General features: G+C 41.2%; 1 protein-coding gene across 3 annotated transcripts; it reads left to right on the forward strand.

The window, feature by feature from the left end:
* Positions 1-7: 7 nt before the first annotated feature.
* On the forward strand, positions 8-16219 carry GPATCH11 (G-patch domain containing 11). Of its 3 annotated transcripts, none has more exons than XM_036262282.1 (11): positions 8-109; positions 375-493; positions 2036-2115; positions 4516-4587; positions 5322-5548; positions 6581-6622; positions 7975-8095; positions 8474-8564; positions 10851-10967; positions 12103-12184; positions 16150-16219. In XM_036262282.1, exons 4-11 carry the CDS (start codon positions 4529-4531, stop codon positions 16197-16199), a joined length of 789 nt encoding a protein of 262 aa, XP_036118175.1. In that variant the 5' UTR covers positions 8-109; positions 375-493; positions 2036-2115; positions 4516-4528; the 3' UTR covers positions 16200-16219. The 3 variants fall into 3 exon arrangements, with proteins under 3 accessions (XP_036118175.1, XP_036118173.1, XP_036118174.1); XM_036262280.1 differs by lacking the exon at positions 16150-16219 and adding an exon at positions 15291-15452; XM_036262281.1 differs by lacking the exons at positions 375-493; positions 16150-16219 and adding an exon at positions 15291-15452 and having other exon boundaries at positions 9-109.
* Positions 16220-16779: the final 560 nt, after the last annotated feature.

Raw genomic sequence — 16779 nt, forward strand, 5'->3', positions numbered from 1 at the left:
CAGGTTCCCGAGGGATTCTGCGCACGGAAGCTCGGCTGTGGGCGAGGCCCGGACGTCCTGCGCGGTTCGTGGGAATATGCGCAGCGTGCACTGCCCGAAGCTGGCCGGGGTGAGTAGAGCTGCCAGGTGAGGGGCTGGAGGCCCCGGATGGAATGGGGAGGCGCGGTGATGTGTGTGCTGGTTGTGACTACCCCATCACACCATCGCCCGCATTCCCACCTCTAGCGGTCGCGTCTGTGGGATGTTGGCCGCCGGGAGGGACCAGAGAGGGGAGGGATCAGCGATCCCTGAGGAGAGTGAGACCAGGCGGTTTTGTTTTTGTTTTTGCCGCCTTTCTGCTGTACATCCAACTACTTATCCCATCTCTCCACCAGGGCGTGTAGGGGGCTCTCCGTGTGTCCGAAGCAGCACTCCTGTTCCTACCTTCCTGCTCTCGCTGCCAAAACACACAAAATAAAACAATCTGCTGCAGTCTAACCCCTTTCCCAAACTGGTGAGTCCATTCCTCCAGCTTCAGGCCAGAAGCCTTGAGGCAATCCTCGACGTCACCTCCAGCCCCTCTGCAAGTCTTGTTAGCTCCACCTTCAGGATATGCCCGAATTGTGACCACGCCGCCGCTGTCACTGGATCTCTGCCTGGGTTATCACCTGTGAAGTTTATTCGTAGGCTTCATGGGGATGGAGGATGCTAACGTGCATTGTACCCATAAAGAGGGATCTCAGAAAGGGATCAGTGACCCCCATGCAGATCTGCCTAGCACTTTGGAGCGCAACGGGTCCTTTAAAAATATCTAATCCCATTTGCAGTAGCAAGAGCCCTGAGCCCTGGGTACTTTGTGGCGTTGAGCAAGGCATTTAGCCACACTGAGCCTCAATTTCTCCAACTACTAAGCAGGAGTAATTATATTCTTACCTTATAGAGTTTTTTTTTTGTTTGTTTTTGTTTTTTATCCTCACCCGAGGACATTTTTCCATTTTTTGTTCAGGTAGAGTGGGAGGGAGAGAGAGGAACAGAGAGAGAGAGAGAGAGAGAAACATCGATGTGAAAGGGACACATCGAGTGGCTGCCACCCGCACAACCAACCAGGGCTGGGGACAAACTGCAACCGAGGTACATGCCCTTAGCGGGAACCGAACCCGGGTCTCTCAGGACCGCAGGCCGACACTCTAACCGCTGAGCCAAACCGGCCAGGGCCCTTATAGAGTTTTTAATGATGATCAAAGGGACTAAAAAAGATGTGTGATATACTGGGTAAGTGCTAAACCATATGTGTAAAAATACTATTATTACAAATGAAGAATCGGTGAGTGAATTACCGCAAATGCTAAATATAATCTTACACGTTTTTAACTTATTATGCTATAGTAAAAAGAAAAATAGGCAAAACTGTACAGTAATGTTTAATGATGTACATGTGAATGATGAAACGAGGAAGAATAGGAGGTGTTTAGAAGAGGTGCTATTGAGTAGAGAACAAAGAGGGCTCCTGAGGTGACCAACAAGTTTCTAGCTCCTGATATGTGTCCTGGTTTGTATTATCTTTTTTTTTTTTTTTAAATCCTCACCTGAGGATATTTCTCCATTTATTTTCAGATAGAGTGGGAGGGAGAGAGAGAGACAGAAAGAGAGAGAAACATGATGTGACAGAGACACATGGACTGGTTGCCTCCCTCATGACCCGACCAGGGCCGGGGACCAAACCGCAACCGAGGTACGTGCCCTTGACCGGAATCAAACCCAAGACTCTTCAGTCTAACAGCTGAGCCAAACCAGCCAGGGCCTGGTTTGTATGATCTTTTATTGTTTAACAAATTATCTGAAATTTTATCAGTTTGAATAAATATAATCATTTGTTATATCACACAGAAACTCAGGTATGGATCAGGAATTTGTTACTGGTTTAGCTTAGCTTGGACTTGCTTAAGAAGTTGTTGTGAAGATGCCAGCCCAGGCTGAGTCATTTGAAGGTGCTATAGGATTTATTTCCAAGGTAACTCACTCATGTAGCTCTCAAATTTGTGCTGCTTGTCAACAGGAAGCCTCAGTTTCTCCTGTGTGGACCTCTCCATAGAGCTGCTTAAGTGTCCCCACTACATGACAGCTGACTTCTTCAGAGTGAGTAATCTAACTAACTTCACAGTTAGTGATCTAAGAGCTGTAGTGTTTTTTTTTTTTTATGACCAAGCAATCATACTCTATCATTTCCATAATATCCTATTGGTTACACAGGTCAATCCTGTTTACTGTGGAAGGAGACTACACAATCACTGGGGGCCACCTTGGAGGCTACCTCCTGGTTACAAGAATGTTTGCCTCATAATAGATAATTCGTTAGGCTGTACATTTGTTTTATGTTGCCTTCTGTATTGATATATTTAAATCAAGTTAAAAAAATAAGATGTGACAGCTTTGGGAAAATGTATGTATTATTACAAAATTACATATATTATTAAAGAACCTTTTTCATCATTGCCAAACATTAAGAATTTATGATATGTCTGGCTGGTGTGGCTCAGTGGTTGAGCATCAGCCCATGCACCAAGGGGTCGGTGGTTCAATTCCCAGTCAGGGCACATGCTCAGATTGTGGGCCAAATCCTCAGGAGGGGCATGCAGGAGGAGACCAGTCGATGTTCTTTCTCATCGATGATTATATCTCTCTCCCTTTCCCTTCCTCTGTCTCTAAAATCAAAAAAGGAAAGGAAAAAAAAAGAATTTATGATATTTGGGACACAGTGGTGTAGGCATTGGGCACATAGGGGACTTTTCTTGTGGTTTATAGCCTAGTTGGGAATATATACATTAAAAATATTAAAAACCAGTACTGTAATATTTTTTTCATCCAATGTAATTGTTCAGACTCTGGGTTGAATTTGCTATTCCAACAAACTTAAGTAATGAGGAAGTTTATTAGCCTGTATAGCTGGGAAGGATGCTAGGTCACAGCATCAAAGAAAGAGCTACAGAAATCAGGGTCTTGGGAACTAGGTTTGGAGACTCATTGCTTTTAGGCTTTTCTTTCTACACCTTCTCTATCTGGCTACATTCTGCAGAACAGGATCTCTGCATATAGCCAAGAAGATGGCCATCTGCAGCCCAACTTCACATAATCCAGTTCAGAAACCCTAGTGAAGAGTTTCTTTCCCCACAGTCCACATATTCATATCATGTAAGGGAAAAGATGCTTCTTTCCCCTGGTTAAATCATCCCCTCCCCTGTTACAGGGGCATAAAGTACTATAATTGGCCATCTTGTGACCAAGAGAATATGGAGATTGTCACCCTCCTCTAGAACCACATGGAGGCCAAAGGGCTGGATTCCCTAAGGAAAAATTAACATCCTGGGAGCCTGTTAGAAAAGCATAACCGCAGGCTCTAGCTCGGAATCACTCTGCATTTTTGTTTTGTTTTTATTCCTCACCTGAGGATATTTTTCTACTTATTATCAGGTAGAGTGGGAGGGAGGGAGAGAGAGAGACAGAGAGAAACATCATATGATAAAGTTACATGGACTGGTTGCCTCCTGTACCACCAGACCAGGGCTGGGAACAAACTTGAACCCAGGTACGTGCCCTTGACTGGAATTGAACCCGCGACTCATTGGTGCATGGGCTGATGCTCAACCGCTGAGCCAAACCAGCCAGGGCTCACTCTGCATTTTAAGAAGATCCTGGTATAATTCATATACACAATAAAGTTTGGACCAATAATTACATGATTTTAGCTATTTTGGGTGGAAACTCTCCTCCAAAATGTTTCCATAGAGGTGAGGTATTAATTATATCAAGTTCCAAATGAGCAGCTTGAATATAAAGTGCTGTAGAGAGAGCACTGGGGTGGTCAGGACACGTTTTTATGAAGAAGGGCAGCCTGGGCCTAGGAGGAAGTACATGTCAGTGGTATGTTTAGACAGCAATGAGAAGTCTAGGTGGCTTAAATAATGAAACCTAAAGGAGAGTCAGGGGTCAGATTATGAAGGGCTTCTGCTACATTGTTCAAGTGACTGGTTCTCCACTGCCACGGGTAAAATTTATTGAAGGACTTGAAACAGCAGGTAATATGACCTGACTTATGTTTTTAAACCACTATTTTGGAGAGGGGTGTAGAGGATGGATTGGAAGAGAGAAGCCAAGGCAGTGAGACCAGTTAGGAAGCAGTTGTAAGAGCTCAGGTGAGAAAGAAATGCCTGAAGTAAAGCAGTAGTCACAACTACAGTGGAAAATGCCTGTGAGGGATGCTATAGAGGAGAAAGTGACAGAGGTTTATAAAAGGTCAGGAATGGGGAGATAGTAGTGACTTGAATTTGGAAATATAGGGGATAAAGGAAGTTTGGGATAGAAGAGCATGAGTTGTTTGGATTGTTGAGTTTGAGAACTTCACACTGAAAGATGTCAAAAGGAAACTTGGATGTGGAGTAGAGCTCTGGAGACAGGTCACGGCGGGGGATACAGAAAGGTTTATTTCCATTTTGATAAACTAAAAAATTTGTAACTTAATTTATCTTATTTGATTTTCAGATACTTTAGTCATATGAAGTTGAACATGGCTGAAGAAGAGGACTATATGTCTGATTCTTTCATTAATGTCCAGTAAGTAAATGTGTACACCACATGGAATGATATGTATAAGACATTAATGTAGACTCTGAAGCAGTGACATTGACTTTAAATGTGAGGTTGCAAAGTTTGTCTTACTGCTTTATGGGATGTACATCTACATGTACATACAAAGATACTAGACACTGCTTCCCTTTTAGTGCTAAGCATTTTACTTCTGCCCTTGATTGTTTTTATTCCCTTCTTCCAAGGAAGTTTACTGTTTTTGTTTATTTCATCTCATTGTCTCTTCTAGCTACTATTCAGCTTTTCTTTGTTGTTGTTGTTGTTAATCCTCACCAGAGGATATTTTTCCATTGATTTTTATAGAGTGGGAGGAAAAGGGGTGGGGAGAGAGAGAGAAAGAAAGAGAAATATTGATGTGAGAGAGACACATCAATTGGTTGCCTCCCGCACAACCCCAACTGGGGGGCTGGGGATCAAACCTGCGACCCTTCTTTAGTCTCAGGCTGATGCTCTGACTACTGAGCCAAACCAGCCAGGGCCAACTGTATACTTTCTTTAGTTTCCCACAACCCGGCAACAACCATCATCATTTTTACTAAAATAGCCATTCTCAGAGGTCACTGATTGCATTTATGATATTGATAACAAAGATGGTCAGAGAGGTAGCATTGGAGTATGAAGTAGTATCAAGTGAGTAAGTATCAAAGTCATGAGAAAACTTCATGTACTCGTCTAAAACAATCTTTTCCCTTATTCTTCAGAGAAGATATCAGACCAGGATTGCCGATGCTGAGGCAAATTCGAGAAGCCCGTCGAAAAGAAGAAAAGCAACAAGAAGCTAATTTGAAAAATAGGCAGAAGAGTTTAAAAGAAGAAGAACAAGAAAGACGTGACATTGGGTTGAAGAATGCACTAGGCTGTGAAAACAAAGGGTTTGCTTTGCTCCAGAAGATGGGATATAAAAGTGGTCAGGCCCTTGGCAAGAGTGGTAAGTCACATCCAAAAACAAAAAGGTGTTCCTAACCACCAAATGGTGATTTATCCATGAGTACCAGAGATGACTCTTTAATCTTATTCATCTACACAGAAATGAAAACACTTAAGCTTCTTAGTCTCTTGGGTGCTAACAAGGTTTATGGAGAATGTTCATCTTCCCACATCCATTTTATACAACCATGGGCCATCTAGAGCTGCTTCTCAGCCCAGCTCAATCTTGAAGTCACTGACAACAGTGATGGACAAAGCTTACAATGGAAGCAACAGCGAAGAATGGTGACGAGGAGGGTTGAGAAGTACAATGGCCAAAAGATAGTGAAACAGAATTGAGGACAATGTCAGGACTCTGCCCTGTTTGCTTTTTACCTGTAGCAGCAAACCCGAGTGACCACCAGTTGGAGAAGCTCCATTCTCACCTCTTTTTAGGAAGTGAGACCATTTATTAAGATATAGAGGACATACATTGATTGATTAATTTTCAAGAGAGAGGAAGGCAGAAGGAGAGAGAGTTAGAAACATCGATGAGAGAGAACATAAATTGGCCGCCTTCTGCATGCCCCCCACTGGGGACCAGTCCCACATCCTGGGCTTGTGCCCTGATCAGGAATTGAACTGGTGACCTCTTGGTGCATGGCTTGATTCTCAACCACTGAGCCACACCGGCCAGACTGTGACCATATATTCAAAGTAGCTCCTATAATCTGTTTTTCTTTTCTTCTCTTCTTTATTGTAATCTCGATCTTTTATCTAGCAAGACTGTCACCCTCTTGGATGTTTAATATCAGTCTTTCACTTCTTAAAACCCTGCCTTTAGGTGACACAAGAGGCTATGTGGGTCAGGTTTATTGAGGACTGGGTATTCAAAGATGGTAGTTGATTATAGACTATTGATGTTCAGATTTCAGTTTGAAATCATTGAAACAGGAGGGGATCTGTATGGAACATTGTGAACTTGCACACTAGGCTTACCTGTAATTTGAGGAAGAATTTCTAAAGCAGTTTGTGTTTTATTCTCTTTTTTCAGGAGATGGTATTGTTGAACCAATTCCTCTCAACGTCAAAACAGGTATGTAGTTGTTTTTAGGGATATTTACCAGTACTAATAACTTATGCTTATATCTAGCACATATATTTGCTTAACAAGTACTTTTTATGATGGTACTGTTACAGTTTTTATCATAAGAAGCCCTCAGTAAGATGTTTCTTTTTTTTTTATCCTCACCCGAGGACATTTTCCCATTTTTTTGTTCAGGTAGGGTGGGAGGGAGAGAGAGGAACAGAGAGAGAGAAACATCGATGTGAAAGGAACACATCGAGTGGCTGCCACCCGCATGACCGACCAGGGCCAGGGACAAACTGCAAACGAGGTATGCGCCCTTAGCGGGAACCGAACCCGGGTCTCTCAGGACCGCAGGTCGACACTCTAACCGCTGAGCCAAACCAGCCAGGGCAGTAAGATGTTTCTTAAACTTCTAAACTTTTAAACTAAAACTATGTTTTAGTGAATATAAAATAAAACTTAAATAATAAAAAATATGAGGGAAAATTGTTGCAAACATTAAAAACGCAAAGGGCGCTGGCCAGTTTGGCTCAGTGGTTGGAGCGTCGGCCCGCAGACCAGAGAGTTCTGGGTTTGATTCCAGTCAAGGGCATGTACCTCATGTTTTGGTTCAGTCCCTGCCCTGGTCAGTGTCGTGTAGGGAGCAGCCAATCAATGTGTCTCTCTCATGGTAGTGTTTCTCTTTCGCGTGCGCGGGCGCACATGCTCCCTCTCTCTCTCTCTCTCTCTCTCTCCTTCTCTCCCTCTCTCCCTCCCTCTCTCCCCCCTCCCCCACCATTCTGTCTGAAAATAAATGGAAAAAATATCCTCGGGTGAGGATTAAAAAACAAACAAAAATGCAAAGGTATTTTTATGAATTGAAATGTTCTGACAGTATTCTGAGACAGATTTATCCATTAAAATTTTTTCTTATATATTGGGGGATCGCTTTGTAAAGTATATGATTGTCTAACCACTATGCTATACACTCTAATACAAAATAATATTGAACGTAAATTGTAATTGCAAAATAAAACATAAAAATAATTGTTTTTCTTAATAGTTTGAATTTTTCAAAATATGTTTTCTTTGTTCATCATATTTATATGAAAGTGTGACTGTTCGTGATGTTCTGCCAATGTAAAAAAATTTGTGTAGTATTACTGTCAGATTAGACTCATAACGATATTTGTAAAAATTAAATTATGTTTGGGGTTTATAAAATAAATCTTTAGTGTTTTCTCCTGTCATTCTTATCACAAATGATTTTGAGAGATTGTACTCAATTTACAACTGCGTTTAATTTGTAAATATTTAAATTGCCATGTTTTGAAATATAAAGTCAGTAAGTTTCTCATCAGAGTTGTCTGTTTGAACAGGAAAAAGTGGTATCGGTCATGAGACATTATTAAAACGGAAAGCAGAGGAAAAATTAGAAAGCTACAGAAGGAAGGTTCACATGAAAAACCAAGCTGAGGAACAAGCTGCAGAACAGTTCCGGTAAAACTTTGTATTTGAGCCCTAGTTGGTTTGGCTCAGCAGTTAAGAGCATCGGCCTGCGGTCCGGAGAGACCCGGGTTCGGTTCCCGCTAAGGGCATGTACCTCGGTTGCAGTTTGTCCCCGGCCCTGGTTGGGTCGTGTGGGTGGCAGCCACTCGATGTGTCCCTTTCACGTCGATGTTTCTCTCTCTCCCTCCCGCTCTATCTGAACAGAAGATATAAAAATGTCCTCGGGTGAGGATGAAAAAAAAACATTTTGTATTTGAGCTGCTCTTGGTTTCATCTTTTCTTCAGTGTGGTATGTTTTTTAGTACTTGGGCGTATAAAATGGATAAAGAGAGTACAGACCTGTAATGTCCCATTTTTTCTTTCAATTAGAATGCGACTTAAAAATAAGCAAGATGAAATGAAGCTGGAAGGAGACCTTCGGAGAAGCCAGCGAGCCTGTCAGCAGTTGGATACTCAGAAGGCAAGCCTTCTGCCTGCTTTCAGTTGGTATTGAAGTGTTTTGGCACCCAGTGTGATTGCTGTGAATTTATATTTGAAAAACCTAAACCAAAGGAAACATTCCAAGTCTGGTGTAACTAGTCTTCTACTGATTAAAGCAGCAATTTTCAACCCTTTTCATCTCGTGGCACATATCAACTAATTACTAAGATTTTGTGGCACCCCCAAAAATGTATTTTTTGCCAATCTGACCAAAAAAATAGATAAAATTTGTATTGATTTACAAAAAAAATGATAGTACTTACCTACCCTTTTTGCTTCAAAGTGGCTTTTTAAATTTTATTTTTTTAATAAATATGTTTTTATTGTTTATTTAGAGAGAGAGGAAAGGAGAGAGGTAGAAACATCTGTGTGAGATAGAAACATCAATCAACTGCCTCCTGCACAGGGATTGAGCCTGCAACCTGGGCATGTGCCCTGACCAGGAATTGAACTGATGACCTCTTGGTGCATAGGTTGACACTCAATCCACCAAGCCACACCAGCCGGGCTCAGAGTGACTTTTTAAAAAAATCAGGTACCTATAGTTGTATATAAGAATTTCTGGTACCAAGAGTTAGCCAATCAGATGCAACATTATTTTGTGACATGGCCAATAAGATGCAGCTCTGTTATATGACCTATATGAACAGGGCACTCACACCAAATAGCTATTGTTGTATTGGCTGTTGACATTTTTTTAATTTGACAATCTAAGGGAAAAGAGATCAGTGTCCTTGACTAAATAGTCAAGTACTGCATGTTTTTGAAATTATTGCGGTACGCCAGTTGAAAAGCACTGGACTAAAGTCTTTTATAACATGGACTACTCACAATAAGGACTTGTTCACTGCAGAAACCTGAGTAGTCTGAATTACCCAATAAGGGTTAAATAGCATTTTTAAATTTAATTGTTCTCTGCTTATTTGTATATTGGTTACCCAGAGTCACTCTGTGTGGAAATTCTATTCATCAGAATATCTGACTAACCAGAATAGTCTATTTTCAGTCCATATTCAGTAACTTATATGTCTCTAACTAGTAATATCACAGTAGAATAATATCTATTTCAGATCTGAATCATTTTTAAAATTTCTGTCTTTGCTTTTATTTTTTATTTTGATGGTTTAAAATAAAATGACTTCATCTAAACTCTAAAATTGTGCCTTGGCCGAGTAGCTCAGTTGGTTTTAGAATGTCACTCAGATATGCCAAGGTTGTGGGTTCTGTACCCCATCAGGGCACATACAAGAATCAACCAGTGCCCTGGCCGGTTTGGCTCAACGGTTGGAGCGTCGGCCTGCGGTACAGAGAGACCCGGGTTCGGTTCCCAGTAAGGGCATGTACCTCGGTTGCAGTTTTCCCCGGCCCTGGTTGGTCGTGCAGGTGGCAGCCACTCGATGTGTCCCTTCACATCAGTGTCTCTCTCTCTCTCTCTTCCTCTCTCACCCTCCTGCTCTATCTGAACAAAAAATGGAAAAATGTCCTCGGGTGAGGATAAAAAAAAACAAAAAAACAGTAAATGCATAAATAAGTGGAACAACATACCTCTCTCTCTCTTTCTTTCTCCCCACACTTTCTCTGAAAATCAATTTTAAAAAATTGTTTTAAAGTTTCAAAAATATTTGTAAAAATTTCCATTATCTGTAATAGATTGCTAAGAGCAATCTCTCACTTTTATATATTTTCCTAGCACTTTATTTTGAATGTATGTCATAACTCTTAAGATTTCCTAGCTTCTATGTATTATTTTATACCCATTAAGCTATTTATGCCCATAACTTATTTTCCCTACTAGACTGTCAGCAACATGGAGACAATACAATATTCTAATAGGGCCCTGGCTGGTGTGGCTCAGTTGGTTGGAGTGTCATCCCTTACACCAAAAGTTGTCGGGGTTGATTCCTGGTCAGGGCACACATATAGGTTTCGGGTTACATCCCCAGTTGGGACGTGTATGAGAAGGCTACCAATCAATGTTTCTCTCCCACATTGATGTTTTTCTATTTCTCTCTCTCTCTCTCCCTCTCTCTCCCTCCCCTTTGCCCTCCCTCTAAAAATCAATAAGCATGTCCTCAGGTGAGGATTAAAATATATGTATATACATATTCTAATTGGCTTTTGCATCCCCAGAATTCATAGTGCAGTGCTTTACTCTTGAAGCTGCACTCAATAAATATTTAATTAAAAGAATGAATTAATGTTGACATGAACATACTAGTGATAGTCTCATGTTTATGTTTAATGAGGAAAAATTTTACATTTTCAGAATATTCAGGTTCCTAGGGAGGCCTGGTACTGGCTGAGGCTTGAAGAAGAGACTGAAGAAGAGGAAGAGGAAGAAAAAGAACAAGATGAAGATGAATATGAGAGTGAAGATCTAAGTGTATGTTTTGGTACCCTTTCCTTGAGCAGGGTGTCTTAGCACTATTGATGTTTTGAGCCTATTGGTGGTGGTTATGGGGGCTTTTCTGTGTATTGTAGGATGTCTGGCGGCATCCCAGGCCTCTACCCACCAACCAGATGACTGTCACACTTCCCCCTTGTGACAACCAAAAATATCTTCAGGCATTGTGAGATGTCCTAGTTGAGAACTACTGCATGATAGATTCATTAACCTCAAATCAAAACTTCATATAATTTTCCCCTTTAGCTTCAGTTTACCCTCTCACCTCTATTTCAGTGTGGATGATGGATTAGCTGCAAATGTAAATTATTTTCATTTCTACCTTGTTTTCTGTTAAACTCATGGAAGTGATTCTCATGAGTACCTCTCTCTTCCACCCATACAGAAGACAAAGCAAAACTCAATTCAAAGAAGTAGAGATTATTCAAGAAATGAATATACATTTTTATGGTTACATATATATAGGAGTTTTATAGGAAACATTCAAACTTTGAAAAACCTATGTTCCATTTAAATGGGAGTCCACCAATGAGAATTTGAATAGCACAGGAAGTCAATGTTCACCCTCATCCCACTCGGGGAGGTAGATTCTTTGAAAGTAGAAGTGGTCTTTAATGGATCTTGATCCCGCCTGGCCAGTGTGGCTCAGTGGTTGAGCATTGACCCATGCACCAAGAGGTCGCCAGTTTAATACCCGGTCACAGCACATGCCCAGGTTGTGGGCCAAATCCCCGGTGAGGGGCGTGCAGGAGGCAGCCAGTCGTTGTACTTCATCGATGTTTCTGTCTGTCTCTCATTCTCCTTTCCTCTCTCTAAATCAATAAAGAAAAAAAAATTTTTTTTAAAGGATCCTGATCCTAGTAGAGCGAGCCAAATTCTGTTTTCTGAACGTTAGCAAGTGGTCTCTGTTCTATCTGGCAGACTTATGAAACTATCAGGGTGGCTGATAAACTGGGACATGTTCTAAAATATTCTGCCTTTGACACCTCTCCCAACTGGTTGAGAATGTAGTGGAAGATTTATGGTCTTGGGCTAATTCAGCATGATCCAAGAGATAAGAAAACCAAGATTCTGTTCAATGTGAACCATTAATGTACTTGTGTTCTATGTCTAGGTACTGGACAAATTACAAATATTGACTAGTTATTTAAGAGAAGAACATCTATATTGTATTTGGTGTGGAACAGCCTATGAAGGTAAGGAAATACTTTATAAACTTTCAAAAAAATATTGAATACAAGTGCTCTTTGACTTTTTCTTTGTTGTTGTAAATTTTTTAACTTATCTTTATGTTGAATGTATTACAGATGTTCCTCATTTTTCCCCCATTGACTTCCTCCTCCCCATTTCCACCCTCCTCTTGCCTTTCCCCACACTGTTGTTTGTATTCATTGGTTATGCATATATGAACAGAAGTTCTTTGGTTTATTTCTTCCCACCCCCAGACCCCTTCCCTAACAACCAATTTGTACTTCTTAATCCCGTCACCTTTTTTGCCCATTCCCCTAACCCCCCTCCCATCTAGCAACCAACAAAATTTCTCTGTATCTATGAGAATGTTTCTGTTCTGCTTGTTCATTTTGTTTGTAGATTCAATTGTCGATAGATATGTATTCATTGCCATTTTGTTTGTTCTTATTTTTTATCTTTTTCTTAAGAAGAAGACCCTTCAACATTTCATATAGTAATGGTTTGGTGGTGATGAATTCCTTTAGCTTTTCCTTATCTGGGAAACTCTTTATATGGCCATCGATTCTAAATGACAGCTTTGCAGGATAGAGTAATCTTGGTTGTAGGTTCTTGCTTTTCATCACTCTGAATATTTCTTGCCACTCCCTTCTGGCCTGCAAAGTTTCTGTTCAGAAATCAGCTGACAGTCTTATGGAAGCTCCTTTGTAGGTAACTAACTGCTTTTCTCTTGCTGCTTTTAAGATTCACTCTTTGTCTTGAACCTTTTGCATTTTGATGATGATGTGTCTTGGTGTGGGCCTCTTGGGGTTCATCTTGTTTGGGACTCTCTGTGCTTGCTGGATTTGTATGTCTGTTTCCTTCACCAAGTTAGGGAAGTTTTCTGCCATTATTGTTTCAAATAGGTTTTTAATTTCTTGTTCTCTCTCTTCTCCTTCTGGCACCCGCAAGATGCGAATGTTGGCACGCTTGAAGTTGTCCCAGAGGCTCCTTACACTGTCCTCGTTTTTTTGGATTCCTTTTTCTTTTTGCTGTTCTGATTGGGTGTTTTTTGCTTCCTTATATTCCAAATAGATGGTTTGCTTCTTGGCTTGACCTACTCTGCTACTGAATCTCTCTAAATTATTCTTTATTTTAATTAGTACCTCTTCATTTCTGATTTGTCTTTTTTTATGCTCTTGAGGCCCTCACTAAGTTCACTGAGGTTCTAAGTCCATTGAGCATCCTTATAAGTAGTGTTTTGAACTCAGCATCTGTTAGGTTGCTTATCTCCATTTTGCTTAGTTCTTTTCCTGGGGTTTAGTTCTGTTCTTTCATTTGGGACCTGTTTCTTTGTCTCCTCATTTTGGCTGCCTCCCTGTGTTTGTTTCTGTGTATTACTTAAAGAGAGGTATGGGGCTAGCTGAGACCAGATGCTGCTTGTTTGAAAGAATTTAGGAAAACCTGAAGCAAGATCCAAGATAGGCCAATCCTATGGTTAAGCAACTGGCAACAGCTTGGGTGGGCCTGCAAGTTGGGTGGGGCGGGGCCTCAGGGAGTCACCAGGGCGGGGCTACCAGTGTGAGCCAGGTTGCTGGAGTCCCAGATATGGCGACTGTCTGCTGCCCCAGGGAAGGGCTCACCAAATGAACAAAGGCCTCTGACAGCATGTCTGTCGAGGAGAAAGCCCCCTCTCCAGCCCTCACTCCAACGCCAAACAACTCAGTTCTTCCCCATATGACTCTGGTGCCTTTCAAGCTGCCTCCCTCTCTGAGCTTAGAGGGAACAAGTTGGAGTAAGTCCGTGCATGTCCCCTTTAAGAGGAGCTGCCTGGGGCTCCAGTTGCTTCAGCCTCCCTGAGCCTCAGTTCCCGGTGGTTTTTCCAGCCAGAAATTATGGGGACTCTCTTCCTGGCACTGGAACCCTGAGCGGGGCACCTGGTGTGGGACGGGGACCCCTCAGTCCTCAGGGAGGACCTTCCCAGCCGAGGTGTCCTCCTGATTTTTATCCACCACACGTGGGTGTGGGACCAGCCCGTCCGCCTCCGCCCCTCCTACCAGTCTTGATGCGGCTGCTGCTTTAATCCCGTAGTTGTAGGTCTTCCATTCAGCTTGATTTCAGGCGGTTTTGAATGATGGTTGTTTTTAGTTTAGTTGTAACTTTGATGTGGTTGTGGGAGGACGCGATACCACGTTTATCTACCCGCCATCTTGACCGGAAGTCACTCTTTGACTTTTAACATTTTTTTTTTTTATCCTCACCCGAGGACATTTTTTAGATATTTTGTTCAGATAGAGTGAGAGGGAGAGAGAGAGACAGAGAAACATCGACGTTAGAGCGACACATCGAGTGGTTGCCACCCACACGACCCAACCAGGGCCAGGGACAAACTGCAACCAAGGTACGTGCCCTTAGCGGGAACGGAACCCGGGTCTCTCCGGACCGCAGGCCGACGCTCTAACCGCTGAGCCAAACCGGCCAGGGCGACTTTTAACATTTTTTTAATAGAAGTCACATTTCCCTTAGATAGTAGAAATTTCTTATTCTGTCCAAAAGGTAATGTGCAATCAATGTCTTAAAGAAATAATAGATATAGAAATAATTGAGGCATTATTACAGGTGTTTTTAACTTTTTGGAAACTGAATGTACAAAAGGGAATTTTTCAGTCTTTTATTTCAAAAGAAAGAACTTTAAATCATTTAAGGATGGTAATTTTTTTTTGCTTTAATTTTAGTTTTTCTTAAGTTATAGATGCTTGAAAGTTATGTTAAATTTGTAGAATTTATATAGTTAGAATGTTGTACCTGAACCATAGAAACCAGCATTTTGAAATCCACTCCTTTTTTTTTAAAGAAAGAAAGAAATGGTTTAAAATTTGCCATATGTTTTACAGAGCCAGGTGCTTTACCTTCTAACACATTTGCCCGTGCTGACTTTACTAACTTGAGTTTAAGGACTTTGTACTTGAGAGTGAAGAATAATTTTTGGTTATTGTGGGGGTTTTATTTTTTTATCTTTTCCCGGTTTGTTTAACAATAAGTAAGAAATACAACTACAAAATCCATGTTATGTTGAAATAATTTTCTAGAATAGTTTACTATACAAATCTTTTCTTTTTCTCATGTAAATTACAGATAAAGAAGATCTGTCTTCAAATTGCCCAGGACCAACTTCTGCAGATCATGACTAACATTATTCTCAATAAAATAGAAACTTGGAAAATGCTGTTGTTTCCTAGACAAATTAAGCACTTAGAATTTCCAATTTTTAAAAAAAAAATTTTTAATGTATTTTATTGACATTTTTAGAGAGAGAGGAAAGGGGAGAGAGATAGAAACATGGATCAGCCGCCTCTCGCATGCTCCCCACTGGGGATGGGCCCAGAGCCTGGGCATGTGCCCTGACCGAGAATCGAACTGGCAACCTCTTGGTGCATGGGTCAATGCTCAGCCACTGAGCCACACCAGCCAGGCAAATTTCCCAATTTTTTATGCCAAAATTTTTGTTTTGTTAATTTTGTACTATAGAATATAATTATTCACTGACTTCAATAATATAACAGAGTGCTACTTCAGAACACAAATATTATAGACATGGGCCATTACAATTTGTGACTATTGCAATGCTTGTGGAATTTAAGCACACCAACAGGTAACTCTTCACTTTGGAACAAATTGAGGAATAAGACATGGGGGTCAGATACCAAAATATCAGCTTTATAGTGAGGTGAAGTCCTGGGGTAGGGTGGGAGCTGGGTGCAGGGGGGCAAAGGGGAGAAAATGGGGACATCTATAATACTTTTTTTTTTTTTGGTACATTTTTTTTTTTTTTTTGGCCCCTAACGGGAACCAAACCTGGGGCTCTGGTCCACAGGCTGACGGTCCAACTGCTGAGCCAAACTGGCCAGAGCCTATAATACTCTTAACAATAAAAATAAATTTAAAAATGTGTGCGTGTGTATATATATATATTATATTTATTATTTATTATCAGTGAAACTGAAACAGAGCGAGGCTGATTTGTTCTCCAGCCAGGCTTCCTGATAAACCTGTCTCATTGGAGAGAAATGCCTACCTGTGCCTCGCAGGGACAAAGCCCATCTTTGTATTCTGAGACCAGTTCGCTTTCTAGGTGAGAGAATCCACCAGGGACTGGGCCGCACATGCTAAGTTCCTTCTCTTAAAATCACTCATCTGGTAAGATACCCCTCTGCTGAGAGGGAATGAATGAGGGCTCACAGAGCTTGTTCCCACACTTCTCTGAGCTCACTGCCTTAATATAGACTATTCCATTGCTGGGTAGCTCTAAGCAATTTTATTTTCCTGTCTTAAGCTTCCCTATAATTTAATGTAATACAGCTAAAGACATACTGTGGCACACCTCTACAGAGTTCCATTCAAGGCTGGGCATTAAAATCATGAACTTTTTAAAAAATTCACAAGCTCAGGTGCCGCTCTCCTAGTGATTTAGAGTAGCTAATCTAGGATAGTTCCTAGATGTATGCATTTATTTTAAACTTCTAAGAAAGAGTCTCAAAGGATCTGTGGGTGAGAACTAATGCTACAGGTTGTAGAACACTACGGTTCTTGGGATAGAATTGTGACCTCACCTGTATAGTTTTGC

Source organism: Molossus molossus, unplaced genomic scaffold (assembly GCF_014108415.1).
Source record: "Molossus molossus isolate mMolMol1 unplaced genomic scaffold, mMolMol1.p scaffold_m16_p_15, whole genome shotgun sequence".
Classification (NCBI taxonomy): domain Eukaryota; kingdom Metazoa; phylum Chordata; class Mammalia; order Chiroptera; family Molossidae; genus Molossus; species Molossus molossus.